General features: G+C 54.5%; 10 protein-coding genes across 10 annotated transcripts; 5 read left to right on the top strand and 5 right to left on the bottom strand.

Annotated features, from left to right (window-relative positions):
- Positions 1-577: 577 nt before the first annotated feature.
- Positions 578-1,213, bottom strand: LRP88_08410 (uncharacterized protein; the record flags this gene model as incomplete). Its single annotated transcript, XM_083244916.1, has 1 exon — positions 578-1,213. One exon carries the CDS (start codon positions 1,211-1,213, stop codon positions 578-580), a length of 636 nt encoding a protein of 211 aa, XP_083099410.1.
- A 358-nt stretch (positions 1,214-1,571) lies between these two features.
- Positions 1,572-3,224, top strand: LRP88_08411 (rhomboid family intramembrane serine protease; the record flags this gene model as incomplete). The annotated part of the gene is made up of 1 exon (XM_083244917.1): positions 1,572-3,224. One exon carries the CDS (start codon positions 1,572-1,574, stop codon positions 3,222-3,224), a length of 1,653 nt encoding a protein of 550 aa, XP_083099411.1.
- A 2,386-nt stretch (positions 3,225-5,610) lies between these two features.
- Positions 5,611-7,491, top strand: LRP88_08412 (DHS-like NAD/FAD-binding domain-containing protein; the record flags this gene model as incomplete). The annotated part of the gene is made up of 1 exon (XM_083244918.1): positions 5,611-7,491. The coding sequence occupies one exon, from the start codon at positions 5,611-5,613 to the stop codon at positions 7,489-7,491; it is 1,881 nt and encodes a 626-aa protein (XP_083099412.1).
- Positions 7,492-8,181: 690 nt separating this feature from the next.
- LRP88_08413 (ubiquitin-2 like Rad60 SUMO-like-domain-containing protein) lies at positions 8,182-9,761 on the bottom strand (the record flags this gene model as incomplete). Its single annotated transcript, XM_083244919.1, has 2 exons — positions 8,182-9,268; positions 9,319-9,761. 2 exons carry the CDS (start codon positions 9,759-9,761, stop codon positions 8,182-8,184), a joined length of 1,530 nt encoding a protein of 509 aa, XP_083099413.1.
- A 469-nt stretch (positions 9,762-10,230) lies between these two features.
- On the top strand, positions 10,231-10,603 carry LRP88_08414 (U4/U6-U5 snRNP complex subunit LSM6; the record flags this gene model as incomplete). Its single annotated transcript, XM_083244920.1, has 3 exons — positions 10,231-10,342; positions 10,409-10,522; positions 10,578-10,603. The coding sequence occupies 3 exons, from the start codon at positions 10,231-10,233 to the stop codon at positions 10,601-10,603; spliced, it is 252 nt and encodes an 83-aa protein (XP_083099414.1).
- Positions 10,604-10,665: 62 nt separating this feature from the next.
- On the bottom strand, positions 10,666-11,704 carry LRP88_08415 (S-adenosyl-L-methionine-dependent methyltransferase; the record flags this gene model as incomplete). The annotated part of the gene is made up of 4 exons (XM_083244921.1): positions 10,666-11,069; positions 11,126-11,211; positions 11,262-11,272; positions 11,351-11,704. 4 exons carry the CDS (start codon positions 11,702-11,704, stop codon positions 10,666-10,668), a joined length of 855 nt encoding a protein of 284 aa, XP_083099415.1.
- A 408-nt stretch (positions 11,705-12,112) lies between these two features.
- LRP88_08416 (uncharacterized protein) lies at positions 12,113-13,123 on the bottom strand (the record flags this gene model as incomplete). The annotated part of the gene is made up of 1 exon (XM_083244922.1): positions 12,113-13,123. The coding sequence occupies one exon, from the start codon at positions 13,121-13,123 to the stop codon at positions 12,113-12,115; it is 1,011 nt and encodes a 336-aa protein (XP_083099416.1).
- Positions 13,124-15,188: 2,065 nt separating this feature from the next.
- On the top strand, positions 15,189-16,250 carry LRP88_08417 (uncharacterized protein; the record flags this gene model as incomplete). Its single annotated transcript, XM_083244923.1, has 4 exons — positions 15,189-15,366; positions 15,497-15,525; positions 15,579-15,719; positions 15,873-16,250. 4 exons carry the CDS (start codon positions 15,189-15,191, stop codon positions 16,248-16,250), a joined length of 726 nt encoding a protein of 241 aa, XP_083099417.1.
- Positions 16,251-17,260: 1,010 nt separating this feature from the next.
- Positions 17,261-18,670, top strand: LRP88_08418 (Cys/Met metabolism PLP-dependent enzyme-domain-containing protein; the record flags this gene model as incomplete). The annotated part of the gene is made up of 2 exons (XM_083244924.1): positions 17,261-17,494; positions 17,630-18,670. The coding sequence occupies 2 exons, from the start codon at positions 17,261-17,263 to the stop codon at positions 18,668-18,670; spliced, it is 1,275 nt and encodes a 424-aa protein (XP_083099418.1).
- A 623-nt stretch (positions 18,671-19,293) lies between these two features.
- LRP88_08419 (uncharacterized protein) lies at positions 19,294-19,961 on the bottom strand (the record flags this gene model as incomplete). Its single annotated transcript, XM_083244925.1, has 2 exons — positions 19,294-19,357; positions 19,408-19,961. 2 exons carry the CDS (start codon positions 19,959-19,961, stop codon positions 19,294-19,296), a joined length of 618 nt encoding a protein of 205 aa, XP_083099419.1.
- Between the last annotated feature and the right edge of the window lie 660 nt (positions 19,962-20,621).

Below are 20,621 nucleotides of genomic sequence, written 5' to 3' on the forward strand. Positions count from 1 at the left end.
GGGCAATGATCCCTGGCATTCCCTCATCCTCAGACACAATGTCTCATATTACTCCGTCTCCTTTCTTCCTCACCCCCTCTGATTTTCTCTGCACGTTTTTCCTTTTGGATTAGGCCTCTGTTGATATTGTTTCTTTCCTCTTTTTTGTCTATAAGCATTTTCTATGGGAATGGTCTGGAGTGGGAATAGGTCGCATAGCAAACAGGCGTTGGTATGGGCCATGCTTCTTTTTTGATTCTTCTTTTCTTGCAAAAAAAGGGAGGCGATACATGGTTTTAATCGCCAACGGCGCAATCATCAATCAACTTGACCCCTCGCGTCTGATAGTACCGAGGGCATTCCTCAGCACCCTTTTTTATAGCTGAGATGTTGAAAAAAATAACAAAATTGGATTCAAACCTCAAGGTGTCCTGTCCTCGCTGTGACCGTGATGCATGCAAACCCCTGATTACGATGTCATTATCGTCTTGATAATGTCGGCTTCCTTTTTTGGGTATTAACCGCCATGATGCTCCTCGTCTCCTGAACGCCGTTCACGTAGTGTTTTTCGTCGTTTTCCAAGTCGTAGTCCTGTCCTTCACAGGTGCATGCCTCCCTCGTCGTCATCCGTCTCTAGGTTCCTCATTCGTTCCTCCAGTGCTCTTTGTAGCTGCTCGTCGCTCAGGCTGCCACCCTCAGGCCGGCCCGCCTCACGGTCCATATGAATCTCGCCGTTCCGAATCGTGCCCGTTTGGAAGGTGCCGTCGCTCCACGCCTCATGTCGGCTCTCGGTGAGTGCTGAGGTTGCGGCAGCGGTCTCGCTGGGCTGTGTATCTCCGTTGACCTCGACGCTGGCCTTTTCGCCGTCGCCCTCCCCTCGTGAAGCTACTTCATCACGGCTCTGGAACTCTGTCCAGCTGATCCCGCGCTCCTCGACCTCTGCACGGATGAGGGCGATGCGCTCTGCCATACGGTCGATGACCACCTCGTTCTCTTTGATAGCGTCTATGCAGTCCTGGTCGGGCTCTTGGGCGGTGGCAGGGGTCGAAGAGTCGGAGAGCGCAGTAGCGGTGCCCTCAGCAAACGGCTTAAGCTGGTCGTTGGAGTATTCTAGGTGTGCGATCGAGTTGCGTATCTCGAGGACCTTGAGGTGGAGCATCCCGACTGAGAGGTCCTTGAGGGCGGCGGCGAAGCGCTCGGGAGCGATGGGGCGTGTATCGGCGGAGGTTGACATGATGGTGACTGTTATGCCTCGAGAGGAATCGACAAGCTTAGATGTCAGGTGGAAGCTAGATATTGGAAGCTCTAAGTTAAAGATCCAAAGAGAACCGCGGGGCAGCTTAATCATGGTGGGGGTTTGCCAGGCTTCCGTGTGTCGGTACGTACCCCTCCGTCCCGGGCGATCCCTGCTGGTCCGTCCGTCGAATTGTTCGTCCAAAATCCTCGGCCTCATGGATCCCAAAATTAATTCATGCACTAAAACCCCCCCATCATACCATCATTGCTCCTCCCCCGCGCCTGGCTCTTTTGGCCTCCCTCTTCTCTGAGCCAGCGGCTCCTGCGAGCGCATCCTGCGCATCAGTCTCTTCACAATGAGCCTCTTTGCCTGCTCCAATTCCTCCCGAGCCCTGCTGAGGTCCGCCCTCCGCGGCGTGGCCTCCAAGGCTTCGTCTTCAGCACCGCAGCCGTTTGCGCCTACACGATGGATATCTGGATGTGCATCCCGGAGTCGACAGGGTCTGTGCATTTCTTCTTCGGATGCTAGGAGTCACAATGCGGCTTTTGTGACACAATATCCCTCCTACGAGACCCGACGAACGCTCTTCTCCGACAGGACGATCCGGAAATATGAAGACCTACCAAAGGACTACAGAGACCAGGTCGGCCTGTCGTTTAGAAATATAGATCTCAAGGATGGAGAGGTGCTCGGGGTCTTTGGAAAGGGCATCAATTCCAAGAGGGCCAACCATCTGCTTCGCATCCTTCATGGCCGCCGAGTCGCCGGCACCCTCGACGACCCGGCCTTTGCTATCCACACGGCATCGTTTACCAAGGACCAGATCGAAAAGGCGCTGAAATATCTGCGAAAGTCGGTTCCCGTGGACGAAGTGATCAATGCGGGTCTGCGGGCCGAGGACGAGCTTGCGCAGTTGGAACAAGAGATAGAGGCCGCAGAGAATGAGAAGCTTGCAAAGGAAGCCGCCAAGAAGGAAGAGGCCAAGGCTCCCGCTTCGTCTTATACGCCGGACCCCGTCTACGGCCACAGCAAGTTTGACGAGATACGAGCGCGCAATGTCGCCAAGCGCAAGGCACAGGAGGCTGCCGAGGAGGAGGAGCGTAAGGCGGCCGAGGCTAGGGGAGAAGTGGCTTCCGGTCCTCTCGCCAAGGTCGGCGAGAAGAAGGAGCGCCAAATCACGAACCCCCGCATCGCCGAGTACCACCGAAAGGCCCAATCCGACCTGGAGGCGCCCCCGGAGCTCAAGGCCTGGGAGCGCATCCTGCCCTCTGCTACCGTTGTTGCTCTCGTCATCGGTTTCCTTGCCGCCGTCGCCACAGTCTATGAGGAGCCCGACGCCAGATACCGCGTGTTCCCTGACATCTCAACAGCCCATGCGACACTGGGTGCCATAATTGCGATCAACGTGCTTGTCTGGGCCGGCTGGAAGTTCCCCCCTCTCTGGTCCATGTTCAACAAATACATGATCTTTGTCGTGGCAACCGTCAAGCCCGTGACCATGTTCACCTCACCCTTCTCCCACCAGAAGCTCAGCCACCTGTTCATCAACATGGCTCCTCTTTGGCTCATTGGCAGTCTCGTTCATGACGAAGTCGGTCGGGCCAATTTCCTGGCACTTTACCTGGGTTGCGGTGCCGTTGGCTTCCTTGGCAGCTTGGTAACATATACGCTTCGCGGCTGGCTAAGCATCACGTCACTGGGCGCCTCGGGTGCTACTCTAGGCCTGTGCTCAGCGTACTTCTGGGAGCATCGTGATGATGGTTTCAGGTTCTTTGGCCTTCCGGAAAACGGTGTGCACGGAATCGTGTTCCTGGCTCTCCTATTCGTGCCTCAGCTCGCAGCCTTTGGCAAGACGGCTAAGTTCAAGGTTGACATTGCGTCGCATATCGTTGGCATGTTCGCGGGTATTCTGGGCATCGAATACCTCAATCGCTCCGAGAAGAAGCGCGAGCGCAAGGTGATTGACATGTCTGCTGGACAAGGTCAGACTGCAACCCCGTCGCAGTAGAAAGGGGACTGCTTCTCGGGTGACCGAGTAGACGGGGTGAAAGTAGACGGAGTTGTTTGAACCAATGTATTATACAGACCTTTTGGCATACCCTAGAATTACGTGTACGACTGGAATAACGCACTACTCTCACGGAGATACTTTGAACGAGATAATGATCTTGTAACATCTTGTAACGTCCCCTGGGCTGTCACTTTTGATGGCGCGAAGTTGGCGCGTAGTACGCGCGCCTATCGCGCTAGATCTCGCGTGGGGCCTGCAAGAGATTCACGGTGGGGACTGTGGGGCCAAGGGAAGTTTAGACCCCGGACGATGATGCCAGAGTGTGGCGCGTCTCTCTGGCAACCAAGACATGACCGGATCACCATGGTCGACGCTTGCCGAGAATTGCGGGCTGGAGACGGTGTTTGTGGGCATGGGTAATTGTTGACAGGATGGTTTCATGCTGTCAAGAAGTCGGTGTGGGCCGCTAGTGTATGGGCCTGTCCTGCTGGTTTACTGGGTTGGTTGTTTATGCACTTCATCAAGTCTGCTTGCTTCTCGTGGGTAGTGACAGCCTCTTCGTCGTAGCTCAAGCTGATATTAGTGAGCTGGAGTAGATATACACTCGAGGAGTTGATGAGGTTTGCTTCAACTCTTGGATTGACTCCAAGGTGGTTTGGGTTACTCTGGTTACTGAGGGGTGTAGAGTTTCAACGGTGGGCTAACTATGGTAACGGATTCGCAGTACAACTTTTCCAGGCAATCCGTTTTTCGGCAAGCGTCCATGCGTGAATGTGCCTCTCGTTTGGATTAACCCTCAGCACAATTTCCGAAATGAGGTTTAGGAGATCAAGCAAGTGATTTGCCTGGGAACTCATGCAGCTTGCTCTGGTGATCAGGCACGTGATGTTTGGACAACTCCTTGTTCTGGAACCAACAGAACTTGAAAAAGGTGGTACAAGCACCTGCAATGTGGGATGAAGAGACCGGCTAGATGCATCCATATTAAACGATGAAAGACTTTACATCTGCATAATAGCAGCTAAAAAATAAGGGAATTTCCTCGACTGAACTGACTGGTCGTGGTGTGAAGGCTTGGGTGACGTGTCAAAGGATAATGACTGGCTTTGTGAGATGGAAAATGGGGATGATGGGAAGACGAGACGAACCAATTAGGGGGGCTTGTGTCAGACAGAACTACCAGCCACGCTGCATGCAGCAGATGTGAATCATGGCCATGCCAGTCTCTCGGTAGGGAGGGACGGGATGGGCGTTTGCTAGACTCGCGGTGTCCTCATGTTGCATGAGTGCATGTGTGGTATTTGGACGAATTTACGCCGGCCATGCTAACTAGGCGAGCACTGCGGGATTAATTGCTGATACACAAAGATGGCGCAAAGTGGTAATAGACAGTTTTTGTCACCTGGTTCTTTCATCCGTAACTCAATGCGGGTCGTGTGCCTGCATCATGTCCCAGGCTTGTCAACCTCGATGTATCTGAATACTTAGCGGCTCAGCACAAATCTGCCTAACTACAGTCAGCACAACTGTGGCATTGACGGGCATCAGCTCACGCACCGCCAGATCTGACTGTTGGCTGGCTGGCCCTCTTTCCTGACCACAACAAGGCCACACGACGTAAACATCAACAAACCAACCAGAACCGGTCTCCAGCCACATTCACCATTCATACCCCCGGACCAAAGAGCCGGCCCACCCAAACCCGCCGGTTCCTTTTCCCAGGGGCGGCCCAACTTTAACATCCCCACCACCACCAGAAACCTGAAAGTCTTTGCCGCGATCCTGCGCAGGCTCTGGCTCTTTGGGCGCTGTGGCTGGTGGGTAGCGAAAACGCTAATCAACACACTCCATCTTTTGCTCGCTCCCAGGGCCCCGGGCTGTTTTCCCTACCGTACCTTGCTTGTTGCTGGTTCCCATTCGACTGGTCAAGGCCCTGCAGACGCTGCTACAAGCTACTCCCCCCCGAACCCGCTCTGCCGATCTGGAGCCGCCTCCGTTTAACTCGGTTCTCAGTCATTACCTTTACTTCCCCCCGAGATTTGCCTCTTCTCTTTCCCTCTCTCTCTTCTCTTCCAACTTTTGAAACAACACTCGCTCCTATTGTTCCCTTTGCTACGCACGGATTCTGCACAACAACCCGTTGAACCCATTTTCTTTATTCCCCCGGTTCCCGCTCTAAAGACTCGACTGCTCAGCTCAGTTCAACCCGCACAAAGACACACATACCCACGACCCTCCTGCGACTTTTCCTTTTTTGCGCCATGAGGTAGAGTTGGAGCAAGCACGCACCTCCCTCGCGCCTTCTCCTTTAAACCTCGGCCTCGCCCACGCTCCTCGTTTTCTCACTTCTACACAATTCTCACAAGGAGCATCTCGGCTCGCCATGAGCACCTCAAGCCCGTTAACAGCCCTTTCCGACTCGGAGCAGTCGACCCTCTCGTCGCCGCTCTCAAGCCTCTCAAAAACGCCATCCCTGCCCTCCTCGCCCGATATGCCCGTCGACCCGGCCAAGCGCTATCCCTCACCGACATCCACCACAGTCTCAGGCATTCAGTCTCCCGTCAAGCTAGGCGAGCCCATCTTCGATCATGAGATCGTCAGCAAAGCTCTCGACAACTCGGCCGACGGTCCTCCGCCCGCCAAGAAGCGCCGAATTTCGCCCCCGAAAGAGCGCACCACCGAGTACCTGGATCTGATGAAGCCCGACGAGGAGTTTACGCCTGAGGATAGTCGCCAAATGGAGAGGCTAGTGACTGCGCTGCGCAAGAAGAAGAAGATTGTTGTCATTGCTGGCGCTGGTATTTCTGTTTCTGCTGGGATTCCCGACTTCCGTTCCGCCACGGGATTGTTCGCTACCGCCAAAAGCCAGCATAAACTCGCGGGATCTGGCAAGCACCTTTTCGATGCGTCAGTCTACAAGCACGATGCGACCACGCGGTCTTTTCACAAGATGGTCCGGGAAATGGCCCAGATGACGCAGAGCGCGAAGCCCACCCCCTTTCACCACCTACTAGCGTCATTGGCCCAGGAAGGCCGTCTACTGCGCCTTTATTCCCAAAACATTGACTGTATCGACACGTCGATGAAACCTCTGGCAACAAATATTCCTCTCAACCCCAAAGGTCCATGGCCGGCTACGATCCAGCTGCACGGCAGCCTCGAAAAGATGGTCTGCACCAAGTGTGGCCAACTCCAACCCTTCGATGGCAGTGTTTTCGATGGTGCAGAGGCCCCACTTTGCGGCGCCTGTGTGGTTGATGACCAGGTTCGAACTGCCCATGCTGGAAAGCGAAGCCACGGCATCGGAAGGCTACGACCGCGATTTGTGCTCTACAATGAGTTTAACCCCGACGAGGAGGCTATCGGAAACGTGTCTCGCGCCGACCTCAAAGCACGACCTGATGCCGTATTGGTTGTTGGTACAACATTGAAGATTCCCGGAACCCGCAGACTTGTCAAGGAAATGTGCCAGGTCGCTCGAGGTCGTCGAGATGGCATCACTGCTTGGATTAACCTGGATAGCGAACCAAAGGGTGTTGATTTGAAGAACTGCTGGGACATCGTGGTGCGGTCTAAGTGCGACAACGTTGCTCGGCTAGCCGCCCTCCCCCCCTGGGATTGTCCTGTTGGAGATGACTATGAGGTCTCTCAGGAAGAGCATCGCGAGAGCCAGGAGCGCCGCAGCAAGACGACGTTCGCAGTCAATATTCCAGTGAATCCCGATATCGAGACAGAGCTTTCAGGAAAGCCGAAGCAGTTCGAGCAGGTGCAAGGAATTCCGACACCCAACGCAAGCCCCAAGATCTCGGCGGCCAAGAAGCCTGCAAAGACCAAGCAGAGCAAAATTTCATTCACCGGCAAAGCAGCGACAAACGACAAGCCGAACAAGGCCACCAAGCCTCGCGGTCGCAAGCCGGGCAGGCGACCCCTCCCAGCCGATCCACCCAAGAAATCAGCCATGCAAAGCTTCAAGGCGGTCAAAAATGTCGCAGCTCAGGCAAAGACGACAAAAACTGGACCGAACGGGCCGTCGAAACGGGATGTCCCGGTCAAGGAAGTGTCTGATGCCACCACCCTCCCCCCTCTGCGCCCCGCGCGCAGGGTATCTCAGGAAAACTTTCTCTACAAGCACGAGTCGAGCGAGAGGGCGGACGATTCTAGCTCTGGTCCTCCTTCGTCTCCCACCATGGCGCCATCGAGACGGGCGCCCGATACCATCTCTCCCAAGTCAGTTCCTGCGAGTCTGCGCAGACTTATTGATTAATTTTTTCACCCCTGGTTTTTATGGAAAACAAAAGGAACGGAGCAATGTCTTTCTTTTTTGTTCCTGGAACAATAGAATAGGGCCCTACATATGGCTCACGTCATGTAACGTGGATTCTTTGGCATTGGAGGCGTATGGGGGGTTGGTCGGTTCGGTTGGTTGCAGATTATGAAGCACGCACGCTGCCACGGCTTGGGGCGAGCGGCTCGGGAGGCGGCGCATCCCATGTATTACTAGGAGATACATCATTCGTCTCGCGGCTGGTTGTTTGTTTTGTTTTGTTTTGTTACGATCAAGGCCATGGAAAACCACGCCCGGTTCGGCCTTGGGGGAAATAGAGGCGTTGGGAATCTGTCCATGCCATGAGCTAGACTCGGCAGACAGGGGTCATCATTTTAAGCCAAATACATAATAACTGTATTATACAATTCATAACACGAATGAACCTCAATGAGCGATAATCAGAGCTTCTTTGCCAAGTGAGACTCGCTGAGAGTATTTGTTCGCAACTAACGACTGGAAATCGTATTCCTGGGTATCATCATCATCATGTGTAGTAGGTAGGTATCCTTCAGCGCCATGCCCTCCTTCGCAGCCAAATATGTGTCTGTCATCTCGCGAGAATCCAGTTCGTCCCAAATCCACCTGCTGCCTTCCAATCACCGAATGCAAACATCATGGGTATCCCAATCACTGGATGTACACCTCGAGCGTGTCCATGTCCTCAATCTCGGCCTCCTCCATCGTGACGTGCTCCTCGAGGCGGTCGCCGTCCCACCACAGTCCAATCTGCTTGTTCGGATCGACCTTGCGCTGGGCGCGGAAGCAGGTGATGAGCGTCTCGACCGTCGTCTCGGGCCGTATTGTTAGGCCGAGGTCCTCAAGGTCCCGCGACTTGAGTATCACCTTGAGTTTGATGTCGTCGGCCGGCTCCTCCTCCTGGTCCTCGTCCTCCTCTGAGATATCGCCGGCTTCACGCCTCCGCCGGAGCTCCTCGTTGCGCTCCATTTCCTGGAACAGCTCAGGCGTCCACGCCTCCACATGCACGAGAGAGCGGTTATCCTCAAACCCTTCTGATCCCTGACCATCTGCGATGACGCGCCCATCGCCCTGGGGCCTAATGCCTAGGCTGAGGAGAGTGGATGTGTTGTAAATCTTCTTCTTGCGCCACGTCAAAATCACGTCGTCGACGGGGATGGACACGCCCGACTTGTTCTGGTAGCTTGACCAAGTCTCACGGGTGAGGCGGAAAGGCTTGTCAAAGAGGTACTTTAACTTGAGCGGCCTGGTGCCCGGGACCTGGCTCGTTATGAGGATGTCGACAAATTCCTTCTTTGGCTTGCCGTCCAGGCCCGTCTGGAGCAGTGCTTGATCCCTGTCGCGCCGCTCCTTGGCCCTGCGGACGTACTCTGCAAATTCGTCGTCCTCAGGGGGCGGCGACGGTTCCTTTGGCGATTGCCTTGAAGAGGTGCGATCCACGAGTTCCACAATGCTAGCACTGCGACGGGACGCTGGTACGGAGGTGGGTTTGAGGGAGACATCATCCGAATCAGAGTCGGAATCTATCGAGATGACATTGGTAGGCGCCGGCGCAGGTTGAAACATCTTTGGCGCTCGACTCGGGGTGCTCGGTTTCCTCTGAAAGGGAGTTGGCGATGCGTCTCGGAATGGTTCGTCGTCGTCTTCGTCGTCGAGTTCCAGGGCTGGTATGGGTTTCTTGGAGGAAGAGCTGGAGCTGAGCCTTGATCGCTTCGAGGGTGGAGGGGTTACAAGTTCACTGCGAGGCTGTCAGTTGAAGCGCGCGATATTGTAGATAGCATCTCTAACCTTGCGCGATCAGTTGTATCCTGTGTAGCAGGCGGCTGTTCAGAAACCTGGCTGCTCCTTGGTCGAGCAGGCGAAGACTGGGAGCCAGCAACATCGGGACCAATTTCGTCACTGACAACGGGTTCGTCTTGATTCACAACCTCCTCCGACTCCTCCCGCGGACGTTTCTCCCGCGCAGCCTCCCTAGTGCGGCGCTCGACGTCCATCTGGTGCTTCTGATGCCTCTTGAGGCGCCTCTCGCGGTCCGCGGCAACGATGGGCGCCATCTCCTTTGAGCGCTGGAACAGGGACAGCCCATCGTCATCGCTCTCCTTGACCTCCTCCTCCTTCTCGTCAGGCTGCGTGGGCGTGGGCTTGGGCGCGGCGAGGCGGCGCAGCGCGGTGGGCTTGAAGGGGAGCTTCTTCTTGACTATTGGGGGCGACGCCGCGCCTTTGTCCTCCATGATGGCCGAGTTGAGTGTTAGGTCAGTCTAGTGGTTGATTGGTAGTAGGTAGTAGTAGCAAAAACAGGCCCCGGGCTCTCTTCTTATAGTGCATCAGGGACGTTGGTCGGGTTATTGTCTGTTTCTTTGTGTGATGGCACAAACACGGATAGTAGCACTTTACGCGCCTTGGAGTGGCGTAGGTCCCCGTCGACGGGCGGGATTGTTTGTGAGGTTGGCCAGGAGCCCAAAGAAAATAGCGAGCGGGGGACCCGCTGAAATACCCCTCCAGGCGCCCTCGCCCTCTGTAACGGGGCGTTAGGGGACCTCACGGCAGGAGAGGGTGCGCCACAGTGCGAGAAGGCGGCGCACTCTCAACAACCTTAACACCACGACGAGGCATCAATTCTTTGGTGTGGTTCCTCCAAAACCAAACTCCACCAAGACTATCAACCACAACATCCATCATCTCCAACCGACACTCGACACCATGGAGAACGGCAACATCTCGCAGGGCGAGGGCAAGGACCCCTCCAGCTTCCTGAGTGACATCATCGGCAACCCCGTCACTGTCAAGCTCAACTCGGGCGTCGTCTACAAGGGTGAGTGTCTGGTGCATCGCATCGACGTCCACACATGTCTAGGGCATAGCTGACGAGCAGAAACAGGCGAGCTCCAGTCGGTGGATGGATACATGAACATTGCTTTGGAAAAGACCACCGAGTTTGTCAACGGACAGAAGCGCAGAGAGTACGGTGACGCCTTTGTTAGAGGAAACAACGGTGAGTATTCATTCTCTAGCCTTCATTTAGGCCACCGAGCTGACGAGACCTGTAGTTATGTACATTTCGGCAGACTCATGAACGCTTAATTCATAATGAAAACCTGATTGATCCTCATCCAAAAGCGATGTGCCTGTTCCCATTCAAAAACGCACAGCTCCCTCCAGACGTGTGGTCCATGCAAAGAACGTGCACCCATGGACCTCAATCTCACCCTTCTCATTGAAAGTCCCATCGCCTTCCTTAACGATCTTGTCAAACTTCTCTCTGAAAACTCGCCTCTCCTCCCCCTCACGGATCGCATTCCAGCTAAGCGTGTTCACCCGGTCCCAAAGAGCCTCCGGAGTCAACCACACCGACCACTTGATCTTTTGAGTCTCGATAGGCGTCGTGAAGAGCGGTGACTCTGCTTGAGCCTGGCGCTCAAACACCTTCTTCCAGAGCAAGTGCCGGAAGCGGGGCTCCTTGTCAGCCTTTTCGTTGAAGTTGAGCTCGCTCAGCTCGTGCTCCCACTGAGTGGACGGGGGCCAGCTCTCCGGGCGGTTGTCTTGAAGATGCTGTCAGTTTGGAGAAACTCCCGCCGGGGAGCAAGAGATATCTTACAGTCTTCGGCATTCCAGATCAGGCCGAGCTTGGTGCCGGGCTTGAGGACCCGGTGAATCTCTTCGAGAGCTTCTTCCTTTGCGAACCTGGGGCTTGTTTAGAGCATCCACCTGGGTGTCTGTTGCTGCTATCTTACCAGTGAAATGCCTATGATGATATTAGTTCGACTCTGGCTAGCCCTCAAGGCATAGCTAGGAAGCCCCCAACGATATATAGGTAGCTTACCTGGGCTACGATACACCCGTCCGCCCACGCATCCTCCACATCCTTCATCTCGGCCGCCGTCCCGCCTCGGACGTCCACATTGGGGAGCTTCTTTGCCGCAAGGTTGTCCCGCATGGAGTCGAGAGGCTCTACAGCCACAATCTCGTACCCCTCGGGCCTCGCAGCCAGCAGCTCGGTGAACTTGCCGGTACCGGCCGCGAGGTCAAGGACCTTGTTACCAGATTTACCCTCGAGCCCCAGGTGCCCAAGGAGACTACTGACAGACTCTGGAGGGTAAGAGGGCCGGTGCGTGTCATAAGACTGCGCATCGTTGAAGCCCTTGGTAGCAACATCATTAACAACCTGGGAAGCCATTTTGTGGAGATTTCTGTCTACAAATCACGCAATTTCAGTTTTAGTTTCTATTGGTCACTCTTCTGTTTGTCTGTAAAGGAGTTAGTACGTTAGAGAAGAGTGAAGAAGAAAAGAAGAAGAGGAAACGTTGAACGGGGTCGTCGTCGCCTTTTATACCCTGAGCAGGTCGTTCGCTTCCCCGCGATGCGGACCCCTCGCCAAGGGGCCGCCTGAATGGTGCAATGGCACTTAGATCTGGTCTCCGACTGTGTCATCAGATCCGGAGCCTGAAACGGCCCGACGGATTTGCAGCCGACGACGATCCTTGTTGGAGATTGAGTGAGGACAAGAGATCTCAAGCCTTGAGCCATTCTCAGTTTTACAATATCAAGTGAGGAAACACATCAAGAAGAACCAAGCATAGATTTGCTAACTTGTTGATGATTTGGAAAGCAGCCGTTTCTCTGACCTCAGAGCTTTTTGCAACTTTGTCCGGCCTGGGCTTGCTCTGTTAGGGGCAGGCCGATGTTCGACCTGCTGGTGAAGCCTGTCGGTCTGGTAATGTGTAACATCTGGTGCTCGTTCTGTTGCATTCGGCCTGAAACCCGTAGGGAGGGCTACTCTTCCCCGCGTCGCTCTGGTCGCGCCATGCCGAAGGCTCACCTGCTCCATAACGCTGAGTGCCAATTCAGACATTGAGTAATCCAGCTCTGAGCCGACAGCAGATACTTGACTTAAGGACCAAGTCGTTGGCGTCTGTGCGGGAGTGCCAAAGGGATCTCGGAGGCTCGTCGATGTCGAAGTGTCGCTCCTTCGCCAGTTTCTTTGGCGCCCTGAGCAAAGATTCTGACGGGGTGGCGTAGATATGGACTGAACTTGCTCAGCCTGGCCCAGCTGTGTGTGGTGGTTGAAGGGCTCGACGGGTGAAATAGTGTCGTCTTGTTGGGGTCGATGAGTCGGGATACTCTGAGACTCGATACTCGGATTGGAACATGTTTTACCAAGTTCAATCATCCTGCCCTTCCCCTTTGACATCTCCACTCGATGGCCGACGAGCGTGGCCCCTGGGGCCTTATGGCTGGACGCGGGGGTATCAGGGCGCGAGATCCAGATACCTTCCACCTGTACGCCGTTCTGAATAGCACGAATGCCAAAAGGGATCTCGGGAGGTCGCATGTTCTCGATGCCGCAGTGCGACATGAGAGAAACCCGAGCGCGCTTCTCGTCGTCGATGATTTCCAGGCGGCGCATAGCGCGGTTCGTCCACCAAAGCTTGATGAGGCCGAGGGCAAAGACAAGGACGATACAGCAGCCGAGGACCTGGGGTGGAAGTTGACGGTTAGCGACAGTTCTTTGAGTGGCTTGCCAACAAAGAGGTGGCATGGTACTTGCAAAGGTCATTTCTTGCCAAAGCTCCCAGTCGACAAAGAAGACACTCATGATGATGCAGTAAGAGAAGGACCGTTGAGAAAGAGCGTGAAAGAAAGAAGGATCGAATATTGTTTTCAAGACATCGAGTGGTGGTGGTTCCAAAATGGTGACAATCAGGTTCAAAAAAGCGACAGTGAAGGACAACCGGGTGCCTGATAGAAGGACGAGGGAGGCCTAAGGTAACGAAGAGATGAGCTCCTGGGGCAGATGGAGCGTCGTTTAGGGATGAGCACGTGGTATCTCGATCGCCTTGAGCATGGAAGGGAAGGAACCACGGGATAGACGAGGCAGGTATGCTGAAGTTGGCAGGACGGGCCTTCAGTTCTTCCCCCGCGCAGTGTCACTGCAAAGCTGCCACCCATGGATCATGGCGGCCGGACATGTTCGTGGACTGGCCGAACCGGTTTGTGGCTGATCAAACAGAGAGGCATGCGGTCGACGATGAATATAAACAGAGGAACCTCGCTTGGCTGCTGGTGGTACATCCTAAATACGAGACGAAGGCGCAAACCTGCATATGGGGAGGGATCTGATATTGGATCCAATGGCACCGTTGGATCAGTTTGAGAACCAGGACAGGGAGTGCGGGAACTAGCAAGTTTGCTTGTTTAGTTGGAGACAGGAAGTTTCCGAGACAGGGAGGATGTATGCGTTTGGATATTGGAGTTATTGATTGGTCTTGCATAGTCGTGTTGCTGTTGACTGCCTTGCCCACCTACTCAGGTAATATCAGTAGATGCACAGGTGCATACTGTATGTGCCGAGCAAACCGTTTTCAAGGCTCGATCAAATAAAGATGGCGATTAGGATTAAAGTAGGTGGTATTATACTAGATAGAGAACCACGATAGTTCGCTTCGTCTTGAACACGGGCCAATGCCCATCCATTGAAACATGTTTCGGGTGTTGGCATATGTACAGAGCAACAGTCGCAAAGTCACAACAGCAAGAAGCGAACAGCAATCAAGCCTATGCCGTGCACCTGATGAGTCCCGTCAGTGGCCGGAAACTCACATCGGCCGACGTTGCTGCTCTGAGCGAACAAGCCCCGATGCAAGAACGGATCGGGGGCCGCGGGTCGGACCCTGTGAGGCGAGTCGATGGACGGATGGAGGTTGGGATCGATCCACCGGCTCGGATAGACCGGACTTTTCTTCTTTGGATGGAACATTTCTTCTTCTTCCAAGGTGATTAGACCACCCCATGTTGATCTAGCCCATCTTTCTCTCCAAGTCGTCATCGACAAGTATGCCAAGGATATTCGGACCCAGTTGATGATGGCCCAATACGGCACGGATGCGGCGCCGGATTAATTGAGGGGTGACGAAAGAATGGAGGGCACAGTCGGGGCATCGGTGTCGATCAGATGCCGTCGAGGGACGGTCGCCCCGAGGCTTGACCAGACAGAGAGAGGTACAGTTTCCAAGCTTGGCAGGTTTGGGGGTAAATCAAGTCCCTGAACCTGGGACCTGGCCCTAGGTCGATCTGCTGCGCTGGCGATGGATCCGTGGACGCTGATGCTCGGCTGACATGCGTTTTCTGGGCCATGGCTGTGCAAATGCTTGTCGAAGCTTTTTTACTCTGTTTGTGCTTGGTACTGCCGCTCTTGTTGCCGCCGTCTCCTGATTTGTTGGCGTATTTCCTCCCTACATGCGCAATCGGTCCATTCTGCCTCTTGACTCGATACAGCCAGGCTATTCTGCATCGTTTCACACCCTCAGCAGAGACAAGTGCCACATCTGATTCCTCCCTCTCGTCTCGGTTTCTTCTTGTCCGTGCTCCCGTCCCCGTCCCCGGTCCCAGGGCAGGTCAAACTCGAATCAATTAAACGTGCCCCGACCCTCCCGTGCTCCTTGTCTTTACTCTTGCTCTTGTTCCTGTTCCTGCCCCCGTTCATCTTTCGTCTCGTTCGTCGTCTCCTTCCCACTTGGACTCGGCGTATTCTTATTCTTGTCCCGCCTCCGACTCCCTTTATTTTAAGCTTTTATCCTCCTCCAAACTCAACCTTTTGTAAACAACAAAAGCAAGCAAAAAACATCTCTTTCCAGCAGAGATCATCTATCCATCCATCAACCATGCCTATCCGTAACCCCTTCGCCCGCCGCCCCGGCAGCATCGTCGTCCAGGATGAGAACCAGCGCCCTGATACCGCCCCCGGCTTTGAAAAGGTCGACACTGTCGGCTCCAAGGCTACCTCGGTCCTCAGCATCCGGAATACCAAGAACCACGACACCGGCGAGTACAAGATGAGTGGTATGTCTTGACTGCCCGCCGCCCGATCATTCATCATGCCCCTCACCGCAGAGAGGGGGACTGAGACAGGCGGCGCAATCCGGCTTTCAGTCACAAGACCAAGTTGGCTAATTCAAGTCTCGCGCAACAGTTGTCAATGACAGTGGCGTCTATCTTCCTGTAAGTCGATATTTCACTCACTTTTTCTCACCAACTAAGCTGACCACGCATAGCCATCCCCGACCGAGGAGAAAGGACAGTGGCCGCGCAAGTACCTCTCAACCCGCAACTCGACAGACACCCGCAGCAGCTTCGGCGATATTGAGCACTTCTCCATCTCCCGAGAGTCTTTCGATTCCTACCGCAGATCATTTGTGCGTGCTTTCCTCTCGTCCCTTCCCTGTTCCTTGCCTCGGGCACGGTCGCCCCCAATTGACCCTCGGTCCATTGCGCGACCGTTGCCGCTTGGCATTCACCCCAACCCCAACGTACGACTGGACTGAACTGAACTGACCCGATGACATTAGGACATTTCCGCGCGATCACCCGTGCCCAACCCAGACTTTCCCCCTCGCCAGAGTCTCGATTCTGCCCGCCTTCCTCGTCTCCCCAGATCGGCAGTCGAGCGATCTTTCCATCAACCGCCCACCGCCGAGGAGCGCTTCGAAGATGTTGGTCTAGACGACCACAAGCAGTCTCAGGCCCAGCCTCAAAAGCGCAGCTTCTTTTCCAAATTCTCCGAGTCCCGCGAAAAGGACGCCTCGACCCAACCCACCGTTTCCCGCTTCCTCATGCACGGCCGCAAGAGAGCTCAGAGCGGCCAGGGTTCAGAGCTCGGCTCCATGGACAACGCAAACGCGCCGCCCAAGGTGACGGTCTCGTCCGAAGGCCAGGAGATGAAATGAGAAGAGAACCACGACCAAAGTTTCGCCCTTGTATGAATGTATTAGAGATACCTGGAGTTTTCGTTTTCTTTACCCCGGCGTTCACGGTAACCGGGTCAGGATCAGGGTCAGGCTAGAAACGCATTCGTTACGGATCCATTGGGTACAACTCGGTTAGAGGCCCGAGGACTCTCGCTCTGTTTGACTGGAGGGCTATTTGTGATTGATGAGGCATTATGAACTGCCCAAGATGAATGGTATGTGGCAAGGGCTATGTCCCAAAGAGAAGGAGGAAAATATGAGCTACTTAATGGTAATGACAAGATTTATGCTCTGCAAAGCATCTGCAGCTATGCGTTTCTGTGATGTCCGGAGTGTTGTCAGAGTCATTGACTTGCAGCTGAACTATATACGGTATCAGCAGACCTGGACTAAAGTCTATTGGTTTCGTCAACAAAACTAAACACCAAGCACGAGTGCAGCTGACAGCCTCATTCTCGTACCTGACAGCATCTCGCATCAATCTCGTCACAAAACAAGAGCAGATCCGATTCAAACCGCGGCTGCTAACCGCGGCCGATGACGGAGAGATAGAGAGCCCATTACCCACCCTCCACCAGATGTCAAATTCGCCCACTGCTAATGGCGTGCTGTAATCGTTGGATAAGAGCCCCGCTCATGCTCCTCGGAGGGCGCGCGGTGAGCCAATGTCGAATTTGCGAGTCATCGTCACGAATTGTCGGGGGGACAAAAGGCTTCTTTTTCCTCCTCTCTTCTTAAACCTTTAAAAACAGCCTCTTTTCCCCCGTCAGTTGAACTCATTTGAGGCGGCGTATCTTGTCAAGTCAAGGACAGCTTCTTCCTCTTTTACACCACAAAGGTTGCCCCTCACCTCCACACCCACTCACTCGCGTCGGCCAACAATCGGCTGCATCGGCTGCTTGTTCACTTGAGCTTTGCAGAACAAGAGAGACAGGTGTCTCAAAAACAAAAAGAAAGAAGAAAGAAATAAGGAGGAAAGAGAAGCAAAGATGGCTCCTGAAAAGACTGCCAACGGCACAGACTCCGTCCCCGCTCCGGACGGCACCACCGACGCCCGGGCCCGGCTCGAGAGCTCCGTCGCCGGACTGTCGCTCTCCTCCCGCGCCGTCCACGCCGACGACGGAATTCAGGCTCACCGGGCTGTTGCACCGGCGATGCACGTCAGCACAACCTTCCGCTACAGCGATGACCCGGAGCAGCTCAAGTCCTGGGATAACATCGACGTGAGTGCTCTCACCTTGACGATCCTTTGATCTCGTTGGTGTCCTTGGTCGACAAGTCCACTCAAGACCAAAGGTCAAAACCTTGTCGTTGAGACAACAATCATAGAGTCCAACAGCCAATGCTGACTCGCGCAGCCCAATGCTCCCCTAGACTCTCACGTCTACTCCCGGGCCACCGGCCCCAACACGACCCGTCTCGAGGCCGTCCTCACCTCGCTGCTCGGTGCTCCCACCATTACTTACTCTTCGGGCCTCTCGGCCTTTCACGCCATGCTCGTGCACCTCAACCCGAAGCGCATCGCTATCGGCGACGGCTACCACGGTTGCCATGGTGTCATTCGCATCCTCAACCGCCTCACAGGTCTTCAGCAGCTGCCTCTTGACTGCCCCGTCGAGGACCTCCAGCCCGGCGACGTCATCCATGTTGAGACACCTCTCAACCCGACCGGCGAGGCTCGCAACCTGGCTGCCTATGCTGAAAAGGCCAAGAAGGCTGGCGCCTATCTCACTGTCGATGCGACCTTTGCGCCGCCGCCCCTGCAGGACCCCTTCAAGTATGATGTTGATGTAGTGATGCATAGCGGCACAAAGTACTTTGGCGGTCACTCAGATATGCTTTGCGGTACTCTGTCTGTCAACCCTAAGCACAAGGACTGGGTCAGGGCCCTCATCGAGGATCGTCTTATTCTCGGTTCCGTCATGGGTAGCCTGGAGGGTTGGTTGGGTATTCGCTCTCTGCGCACCCTCGAGTTGCGAGTCCTCCGCCAGAGCGAGACGGCAACCGCGCTGGTGGCTTGGCTCGCTGAACAGAAGAAGGATGCTTCATCCGCAGTGGGCGCCCTCGTGGAACGCATCCAGCACGCGAGTCTTCAGCCCGAGGCGGCCGTTGAAGGCAGCTGGCTGCGGGAGCAGATGCCCAACGGCTATGGCCCCGTCTTCTCGCTGTACTTGAGCGATGGTGAGGTTGCCAAGCGTCTCCCCAACAAGCTGCGGCTATTCCATCACGCTACCAGCCTGGGTGGCGTCGAGAGTCTGATCGAGTGGCGAGCCATGACAGATCCCAATGTTGACAAGCGACTGTTGCGGGTTAGCATCGGTGTCGAGGGTCTGGAGGACCTGAAGCAGGATCTTCTCCAAGGCCTGGAAGCCCTGAGGAAGGAAAAGGGAGGCCAGTAGAGGAAGCAAAGTATGGATGGACCAGGTTACTAGAGCGGTTCAGAGACGTTAGAAACGAAATGAGATATCAGCCCAGACACGGATGGAGAAAGAATTGATCTTTGAGTAACAAAAGGAAAAAAAGAAAAAAGACCAATGACAAAGATCCCCCTCTAATCTATGATGGAAGCCGACAGAACGAGTGGCCGGAGAATGAAGCGAATGTAGAAAAAGGGTCAGGAGTTCTCGAGAACTGAGAACTCGCGACAAGAGAAGAAAAGAGAAAGAGAAAAAGACCCAAGAAATCTATACCAACAAAAGCCAGGCCAGAAAAAAACACTCAAGACACTGGTCTTCCAAGCGAGTGTAGAGCAGCTTTTCCCCCAAGAATAAACGCCGAAACCCATGGTTATCCGTAAACCCCCAAGTCCATCACAGCCCCAAAGTGAAAAGTGGGAAGCGAGAGAAGAGAAGAAGAAGAGAAGATAGAAGAAGAAGAAGAAGAAGAAGAGAAAGAAGAGGAATCGTAAATCTTGACAGAAGAAATGCGCCATACCCGTGTATCTGGTTTTTTTTTGGTTCTTGATGCTTTGATGTGAAGTGAAGTAACGTTAGGAATGAATCGTTAAGTGGGTGTATGACGATCACTCGGGAGGAGGGAGCCAGAGGCCATGCCAGCTGCTCAGTGGCTTGTACTTGACTTTCCGTCTATGGTTCGTGTTAGTGCTGATCTGTAATATCCCGTACTGGTGACATACCGAGAGCTGTCTGTGCTTGCAAATGCCCCTATCCCGCGCAGGTCTTGGTCTTCAGACTGGTGGTAGTCAGTCTGACGGTAGTCGACGGTGCGGTAATCCATAGTCCGAGGTGCCGGGTCTCGAGATGAAGAGGGAACGCCGTTGTCATAGGGTCGGTAAGGTACCGAGTTTCTTGAAGGGGGAGCCAGGTAGTCGTTTGTCGTAGCGTGCATCTGATAGTAATCTCCAGTTCGGGATGTAAAGGTTGCAGAGTCGCTGATGGCAGGAGAGGTTGTAGGAGTGGTAAAGTCCGAAGCGGCGTCCATGGCCACGGTGGGTTCCTGAGGGTGCTGCTGAAACTGCTGCTGCCCGAGCCACTGGTTGACCATGTTTTGCCGTCTATCGTACGCATTCGGGCTTATCCTTCTCCTCGACGAAGTCTGGTCTGGTGGTGATGATACTGCAGAGGCCCGCTGGAAGCTCGAGTCCCAGCTGCCCCGGACTGCCTCGTCGCTCCACTGCCGGGAGCTCTCCGAAGAGCGGTGGTAGTTGTTGTAGTCTTGTCGGCGATCCATGACTGCCGTCAAGGAATGGGTTATCTGATTGGGCGATATAGGCGAGAGTTCACTGGTTGAGTGCTGATGATTGCTGTGATGATCTGGAAGTTGCTAGTAGTGAGTTGTCGCAGATGATATACGAAACAAAGTGTAGTTGTAAACACACGATGACACGAATGATGATGCATCTTCAACACCACGTCTGGGATCGTCATATTTATCAAGTCCATGGCTGCAAGCAAGTTTCTCTGTCCCTGGCATGTCTAGTGACGGTATCCATTCGCACCCGCTCCCTGTCCAAGCTCGCGCCCCATCAGCGCCTGTGGCTGAAGCTACTATTCCCTGCGGGGATTCCGGGAGGCCTTTGACGCGGCCAATCAGAGGGCTGGGCCTGGCAAGAAAGTGTGGCCGTGCTATGCTCTGCAATGTAGCGACTGGGATCGACCCCGGCACCATGCCGAGGCGCCTGTCAGCTGCGTTTCCAGAATAGGCATAGAAGAATGATTTTTTTTGGTTGCGAGAAGCGACAGGGCAAGGGTCTGGTGAAGGGTCATTCCCCGCAGGCCGCCCATCAGAACCTACCGAGACGTCTGAGACGACAAGAGATGGTCCGCAGCATATGCGTTTGAACCGCTTGTATCATAGGGCAGACCAATAGGAGATTAATTATCGCCCGCC

This window comes from Fusarium phalaenopsidis (assembly GCF_050370095.1).
Source record: "Fusarium phalaenopsidis strain FUZ10S chromosome Unknown contig_32302, whole genome shotgun sequence".
Classification (NCBI taxonomy): domain Eukaryota; kingdom Fungi; phylum Ascomycota; class Sordariomycetes; order Hypocreales; family Nectriaceae; genus Fusarium; species Fusarium phalaenopsidis.